Consider the following 8,553-nt stretch of genomic DNA (forward strand, 5'->3'; position numbering starts at 1 on the left):
ACCTTACCTACAGATAGAAAGCTATAGGATTTTGGTAATGGGTAACAGGAGCTCTTGTGCCTCCTGATGATGATGGTGAAGGGTTAGATTTTGGCAGACTAATGTAGGAATACTTCATGAACACTCAGTAACAGCATGACACCTAACCCCCCAACCCTTTCTCGAAGCCTGGAATAAAATAGGGGAATGATAATGAGACCATTAAGTGGAGATGGATGCACTGTGAGACTCCTATTGCTGGATTCCACAAACACAAGCGCTCCCTTTCACACCTCATTTGGACGTTATCAAATCTGTTACCATTCCTTGCTGAGGAACAGGAGTTCTTGTTTCAGGCACAGCCACTTCCACGTGGAAAGAGATTGGATTGAGCCCAGAACTGCTGATGCCCCAGACTTAGCCTAAATGATGCTAGAAAATATGCCACATGGTTCTTACAACGTCTGTGATGTTACTCAGTATACTGTGGTGTTATTTAGTGTCATTTGAGATTCCGCCGCTATGCCCGGCCGGCCCGAGGACTATGAGGTGCTGCTCACCATCGGCGCCGGCTCCTACGGCAAGTGTCGCAAGGTGCGCCGCAAGGCCGATGGCAAGGTGAGGCGGGGGTCTGGGCGAAGGTGTTGGGAGCCGCTATTCCCCCTGCGGAGCTCTGGCTTGCGTGCAAGGCCTTCCCTAAGGGTCGTTTTCCCCTCCCTAGATCTTGGTGTGGAAGGAGCTCGACTACGGCACAATGTCGGAGGCAGAGAAGCAAATGCTTGTTTCGGAGGTGAACCTGCTCCGCGAGCTGCGGCATCCCAATATCGTCCGGTATTACGATCGGATCGTCGACAAAAGCAGCACGACGCTGTACATCGTGATGGAGTACTGCGATGGCGGTGACCTGGCCAGCTTGATCGCAAAGTGCACGAAAGAGAGGTATGTGGAATCCGTGTGTGGCAATTTCGCGGTGTCTAACTTGAGATACCACCTGTAGTGACGGGACAAGGGGTTGACGGGTTCAAACCGAAGCAGGTTCAACTGAATGTTGGTGTTTGAACTGCTGGGTTCAAACCGAAGTTCAGGTTAGATCTAAGGCAGAAGCTCTTCCTTGTGAGGGTGCTGAGGCGCTGGCCCAGGGTGCCCAAAGAAGCTGTGGCTGCCCCATCCCTGGCAGCGCTCAAGGCCAGGTTGGACACAGGGGCTTGGAGCAAGCTGCTCGAGTGGAAGGTGTCCCTGCCCGTGGCAGGGGGTTGGAACTGGATGACCTTTAAGGTCCTTTCCAACTCAAACCATTCTGTGATCGTATGAAATGTACCAGGCAATCTAAAGGAAAGTGAAATGCGTCCATTGGTAACTTCTGGAAAGGTTTAATCCTTTGGACCTAAAGCTCTGAAATGTGAAAGGTTTCGTCCAAGTTTATAACACTGGTGGGACTTGTGCTCAGGAATGCACCAACTGATCAGATGTTTATGCTGAGGTGGTAAAAACCTGAGTTCTCCTATGCGGCAGAAGCTGTTGAAGGGTTTCTGGCTGCAATGCTACTATGGCTGAAAACGGAAACCAGCAAGTCATAGCTCTTGCAGATAAGCAGCTTGGTCTGTTGGCTCTTCTGGCTTGTCCCTCAATTAAACTACTTGTACCCTGTTCTTTTGTTAGAACACCAGGACACATGAAAGGGAAGAGCGTTAAAGACTGCTTTATGTGCCTTTATGTAAACCTTGTGAAGACACCAAGTTGATAAGGCTTACACCTGGGTCTGATTTAGGCTTAGCAGCCTACTTGTTAAGTATAGTATCAATTTTAACATTAGCAAGTTAAACAAGTATATAGGACCACATCTCACTTTGTGAGAATGGTCTAAAATGATACAGCAGCTGCCCCCAAACATCAGTGTTTTCATTTGAGGAAGGTTATCTTAAAAACCAGTCCTGTCCTGGCTCTGTTGTTCTGTGTTGCTCATTATAAACAGCTGGCAATACACTGTTATCATAAGTGATCAAAGGGACAGATCTCATCACAAAAGTGTAGAATCATTGAGTGGTTAGGGTTGGAAAGGACCTTTAGATCATCTAGTTCCAACCCCCCTGCCATGGGCAGGGACACCTCGCACTAAACCATCTCGCCCAAGGCTTCATCCAACCTGGTCAAGCTGATATTTGTGCTGTAAGCAGTGGAAACGCTATGTCTTTGTTAAGCTTTTTGGGGGGAGGAAGGAAGTATCACAGGGGCTCTGCAACAGAAGTCCAGATGTCTTCCAACGTATTTGGAGTGATTTTTTTTATTTTTTAATTTCCATTTTTAAAATAGCATGTCTAGATGCCTGTTGCTGTCAGTTTTCTGTGAAGGTGCTGGGGTGGTTCAGTGATGTTTTGTAATGGTAGTATTAAAATATTGCTGCCACACTAAGACTGGCAGCAACTACTTAAAAATGATGTATGCTCAGAGAATACCTTTATTAAACAATGTGATCATCTTTCAGGCATTACTTGGAAGAAAGCTTTGTTCTCAGAGTACTGACTCAACTGACGCTGGCCTTGAAGGAGTGTCACAGGCGGAGTGATGGTGGCGTCACTGTGCATCGTGACCTAAAACCAGCAAATGTCTTCCTAGATGGCAAGCAGAATGTAAAACTTGGAGATTTTGGACTGGCAAGAATATTGCACCATGACACCAGCTTTGCCAAGACATTTGTTGGAACTCCGTATTACATGTCTCCAGTAAGACCACCTTTCTGTGCCTGATCTCCCCTTTTGTGCCTCCACGATCTGTTTTCTGCAGTGTATGTCTCAGTCCATGAATGCTTAGGAGGTTTTGATGGAGTTACTAGTTGCTCTTCACTGTATAAGTTTTGATATGCTCTTGGAATGTTGGAGTATATTGTTTCTGAGAAGGAACAGGGAAGCTTGAATGCTTTGGTTTCATAGTGTTAAAGTAAAAAGCGTATTAAACTACCTTTTGATGATAGGATTTTAATTTGTGGAAATGAACAGGGAGTTTTTTCCCCAAAACAATGCATTATGTGTGGGAAAGATTAATATTGACTGAAATATGGGGCTGTATCAGCTGAAGATTGGTGGAACACTTCAGTCTTCTGCAGTGTAGCACTGCTACAAACTTGTTAAAATCCTGCTACTAGTAGTAGCTGTGGAGATTAAGGTGGAATCTTAAAAGTAACCCCAGTAAATAATGGCTTAATTCAGGTTTGAAGAGTAGTTGATTATCCTGCAATAGTAGAACAGTGTCTTAGTTAATAACCCAAAGATTGTTCCCTTTCTTTAGGAGCAGATGAACTACATGTCATACAATGAAAAATCTGACATCTGGTCTCTAGGATGTCTCCTGTATGAATTATGTGCTCTCTCGTAAGTATAGTAGTGCGGTAATGAATGTAGAGATATAGCTGTTAACATGGGTATAATTAAAATTTGTAGAGATAAAAGCATAAAGGCTTCAGAAACTAGTCCTAGATTTGTATTTCTGTACTGGTCTTGACCTTAGGTAGTCAAAACAAGCCTTTGATTGCAGCTTTTTTTCTTAGTCTGATTCTTTTATATAAATGAGTCACTAAAATTAGTGAAAGAAACCAAGGAAAATGTTCTTTTTCAGGCCTCCATTTAGAGCTTGCAGCCAAAAGGAGTTGGCAGAAAAGATAAAGGAAGGGAAATTCAGGCGAATACCATATCGTTACTCAGAGCAGCTGAATGAACTTCTCAAGGAGATGCTGAATGTAAAGGTAAGAATCAATTACTCGTTTTTCCACCTAGAACTTGAACTGGTACTGAAATACTTGTTTTCTTTCTCAATTACAAAAGAAACTGACCTGAAGTACTGGTTGCTATTGCCTTGTCACTGGCAACATCACTTGTAGGGGAAGGAGGAATTGTGCTTTGAGTCCATTAAAGGTATGTTCAGGATGCTGAAAGGCTCTCTCAATATTGTCTTATATGGAATTTCCTGACAGCGTGCATAAGGCCTTACATCTTTAGGGTTAGAAAGGTTCCAGTGTGTTTGGAAGTGGGAGGGGTTAGTTTGCCTTCATTTTGGGGGTGGCTGTATATGGCTACCGTATAGCTCGTGCCCTATGGCTAGCATGGGGGTGTTGAGAAGAACACTGCATGTTACAGCAAAGCTGTAACAAGAACCCAAGTCTCCCAACAGGAATGGATCCTTCAGGAATCAAGTGACGACTATATATGCAGAGTGCTTGCTATAGAACTTGCCAACGATTGCCCCTGTAGGCTTACCACCTCATCCTGTCCCTGAAAGGAGTGAGAGCCTGGACTAGGAGAGCCAGACTTGCAGCCTCGGGAGCTGAGGGCTAGGTAACAGCCTCCTCCCTTGGCTTTTGTCATCTGGTTGTGCTACCCCTTCCTAATTCCATTTTTCTCCGACTTCTCCTTCACTGTATAGCACCTCAGCTGGTTCCCATCTGTAGTGGGCCTTGCTTGGGGATCCCTGGCCCTAATATTTCTTGGTTATAGATGGAACCTGTTGGTAATGTCTTCCCCTTAGGATTATTGCAGACCTTCTGTTGAAGATATTCTGCAGCACCCACTGATAGCAGACTTGGTGACAGAAGAACAAAGGCAAAACCCAGATAAACGAGGCTGGAGATCGTGGGAGCCAGAAAGGCTGCAATATTCAGATGCTGCAGTGAATGAGCTGAAACGGAAGGAACAGCAACTACAGGAGCGAGAGCAAGCCATTAAGGACAGAGAGCAACATTTGGAGCGTACGCTATTCCACTTTGGGAAGGGGGTGGCAGTGGGATTCTGATTCAAAAGACTAAGTGTGGAGGAAGGCAGGCTAGAGGGCTTTAAAACCCCTCATTTTAATGCGCTAGGATATTGTGGTCTGACATTCACTACTAGATTTCTGTTTGAAGACTAAAGCAAGAATGCCAGGGTTTATCTAGACTAGTTCTTGTTTCAAGTTACTAAAATTGGCAGTTTGGATATAGAAGTCTGACTTGGGAAGATTAAAACATGAGTGGCAATTAGGAAATTATACAAGAAAAAAGGGTCTAGGCATATTCTGCACTGTGCGGTGTAAGTTGCTTTTCACCCACTGTGTAAGTTAACCTTGTCTGTACTTGCACGTAACCTAAGGTCATCCTGATGTTGGAGCAAAACTTATTAGAGTAAGCAAACTGCTTTTATAAAAGCTGCACCCTACAGGTAACTTACCTGTGAAACTATAGATAACTGGTCCTCAGGCACTGGAATTTCCTGCCCACATGAAATACCTCTTTGTGTATGCAGTAGACTCTCTAATACAGAGTTTAACAGTATAAATTGTTTTCTAAGCCTGAGTAACAGCTGCTGCTGCTGCAAATGGGATGTTTAGTCATAACTGAATCATAGTATCTGGTATCTAACTATTTAGATCCGCTGTTGTGTGCCATGAGTTAATGTGCAGAACAAAAAGATGCTGTAGTTTCATTGTTGCAGATATGGCAGAGTTCTGAGGGAAGGGGAAAAAAGACCTGCTGGCATTTTGGAGTACTTGCTTGGTGCTTTATCAGTGCATGGATAAAGGTGTATCTGCACAGCAGCTACTTTTGTTTAGAGCCATAAATGCAGGAAATACAGCCTGTCAAATGCACCTATAACTACTGTCTTTTCCTGGAACGAAGTCCATCATGCACAATCACTCTTAACTTCAACGTTTACATGTTAACACTGCATACTACTGTATTTCCGCTTCCAGAAAGAGAACGGGAACTCTGTGTTCGTGAGAGACTGGCAGAGGACAAACTTACCAGGTATCTTACTAACCTAGAACTGCCCTCTAGCAGAAACTCTACAATCTGAGGACAAAAAACTTAAACTTCTCTTTTGAAAACAGAGCTGAAAACCTGATGAGGAGCTACAAACTCTACAAAGAGCAGAAGATGACATCTTGTGCAGATGGTCCAGGTATGGAAATACACAGGAAGCCACTGGCACTGATAAATGTAGGCTGGAATGATGAGAAGAAAGCCTCCGACGCTCAATATGCTGTACTTAGTCCCATTGTAGCAATACAAACCCCAGTATCTCTGCACTGTTGGGAAGAGACTTTTGATTTTGTACTTTGCAAAAAGACTTAGTGGGTGATGCTCAACCATGAGTCTGAGCTACCACTGGTCAGCACTGTGGTCTTGTGCTGTTTTGAAAACTAAGCTCTTGTTGTAAGGTGATAGGAGTGCTGACTTGTAACCCAGCCTTTACTCAGAGCTGCAATTATTTTATTTATGGATGTCTTTTCACAGGCTTTTGATAAAGTTAATTTTAATAAAATTTCACATTTTTAATCTCTTCAGCTTCCAAAAATTTGGTGGGAAATAATATTTGTTGCAAGTGACCCGGCTGTGATTGGTGCATCATACAAGATCTAAAGATCTTTGCATATAAAGAATACTAACTATTATGAGCATACTCCAGTTTTTAACACACCGAAGGGGGGGCTTTAAAAATGTGCTGTAGTACTTCCTGACTACCTGTAGTCTATCTCTCTTGGAGTATTTGTTATGCCATCAGTATCTGACATCCACTTTGGCCTTCTTAGTTGTTCAGTCCTCGCTATCGTAAGATGTAGTATCATCTCTTCATTGCACCCATTTTGTAATAGTAAAAATAATTCCAGTATCTCAATGCATTTTGAAATAGTGGTTAGAATATTAAATGGCTGGATCTTAAGTAGTGCTCTAGAACAAAGAAACATGAACACTCTTTAACACGCAGCAATAACCTCTTCATTTAGTTTTGGTCAGATAAAGCAAGATAAGCATCTCACAGCCTCAAATACAAATAAAACTGAAGTTCAAGTGCTTGTCCCAGCATGCAAGAATACAAGCTAAATGCCACCAGATGTTAGTGGCACTTGAGCTGTTTCCAACATCCCTGTCAGTTTTGAGAATTCCACCTCTCAACATATTGTCTGACTTTGATGCATGAAAGAATATAAAAGCCAAACTTGCCTTGGGCTTTTCTGATGTTGCCTCTAATGCTGGATGACTGAAGTTCAATAAGCTTCAGCATTTGCTTCAGTTCTCTTCTGCGTCTCCTCCCCCTTTACAAGGTATTTTGACCTTAACAGGGCTATTAATTTTTCAGCCACTTCAAGCAGTTACTACCCTGAGCAGGGTAATTTGGAAAAGTGAACATATTTGTTAAAAGGCTGACCAGATCTTGCAATAGCTGTAGATCACTTGATTAAACACTTGTCACAGTGTTTGCTACTCTTCGTTCCACAGCACTCTTGTAATACTGTTTCTAGAAGTCTCCCTATTCTGAAATGAATGAGCTAAGTGTTTCTCCAGTACATTACTGACATCACTTGCTTCTGTTATCTTCAGTTGTTCAAATAGTACTGTATTTTTTGAACATACCACACAGCTTAGACCCCCTAATTTGTCCTCAAAGTCCGTGTGTGGTTCATTTCACAGTAAAATGGCAAACCAAAAATCCTGGTTTCTAAGACAAAGGTCCTAGACACTACCCTATTTTTTGCAGGGGTTTTCTGGTTCTTAGGGAAGGCTTCAATGTTAAAACAGATATAGTTTACCAATATGAAACTGTAAAGTGCTGAAATGTTCACTAGCCTCTTCAGTCTGGCCCTTCTCACTTGGTTATTGCATCTTTGTTCCGGCCTAATGAACTGACAATTAAGGCTTCAGCAGTGTTGAGATTAGGATAGTTAGGCCTTTGATTAAAAATGAAAGTAAACCCCCGCACCTTAAGATGAGCTTTGTGAACTTGGCTTTTATGAGAAGCAACTCAGCTGCTTTAATAGCTTTTGGTGGTAGTTTTTGTGCCCTGAGTCATTAAGAACAAACCAAGCTAACTGCCTTTTCACTGGGGCCATTCTATACAGCTAAAGCAGAGCTATAACACGAAAATTCCTGTGCTGGAGGCTGCAGTGGAAAGTAACTTGATCATTTTAAATGCACTAAAGCCCACTATTCATGAAGGCAGAGCCTAGTTTGTATCCCATTGACTTAATACAAGGATAGAGCTGTAATAATGTGGGTAATGTAGGAGGGGCAGGTTGGGTCTGCCCCTGCTATGAAGGAAAGACAAAGTGCTTTGTAGCTGGGACCACCATTCTCTATTTCCCATTGGAACTGCATTATGTTACTGTTGGAAAGGAAAAATGGAAAAGATTTGTTGCTATGAAATGCATTTAATTAGATCACTTAAAGCCACAGCTAGATAGCAAAATGGGTAGCAGGCTTAAAAAATATGAGCTAAGCAACAAATGCTGAAAGCTGCACTAATGCAGTCTTTATTGTTTGACTTCTAAGATAACCCACTGCTGCTGCCCTTCCCTGCAACCAAGAAGAAAGTACACTTTGGAAGTGAGGAGAATGCTGGGACTTCTGTTCATTTGGAAAACCATCCCCTTTCTAAAGGGAAATGCTCTGATCTCAGAAAACGTCTGTATGCTGCCAACCTACGGGCTCAAGCACTGGCTGAACTGGAAAAGAACTATCAACTGAAGAGCAGGCAAATCTTGGGCATGCGTTGAAACTATAACACAGGTGTAAAGTATTTAACTTTTGAAAGTCGATTAAATTTGCTGGAAGCT

The 8,553-nt window shown here is 42.7% G+C and overlaps 1 protein-coding gene across 1 annotated transcript; it reads left to right on the top strand.

Annotated features, from left to right (window-relative positions):
* Positions 1 to 492: 492 nt before the first annotated feature.
* NEK2 (NIMA related kinase 2) lies at positions 493 to 8,553 on the top strand. Its single transcript, XM_057398467.1, has 9 exons — positions 493 to 597; positions 701 to 918; positions 2,462 to 2,699; positions 3,262 to 3,344; positions 3,589 to 3,715; positions 4,495 to 4,714; positions 5,692 to 5,746; positions 5,830 to 5,900; positions 8,270 to 8,553. The coding sequence occupies exons 1-9, from the start codon at positions 502 to 504 to the stop codon at positions 8,491 to 8,493; spliced, it is 1,332 nt and encodes a 443-aa protein (XP_057254450.1). The 5' UTR covers positions 493 to 501; the 3' UTR covers positions 8,494 to 8,553.

The sequence above is a fragment of the Pezoporus wallicus genome, unplaced genomic scaffold (genome assembly GCF_028554395.1).
Source record: "Pezoporus wallicus isolate ANWC-B61680 ecotype Strahan unplaced genomic scaffold, APGP_CSIRO_Pwel_v1 contig_11493, whole genome shotgun sequence".
NCBI classification, from domain to species: domain Eukaryota; kingdom Metazoa; phylum Chordata; class Aves; order Psittaciformes; family Psittacidae; genus Pezoporus; species Pezoporus wallicus.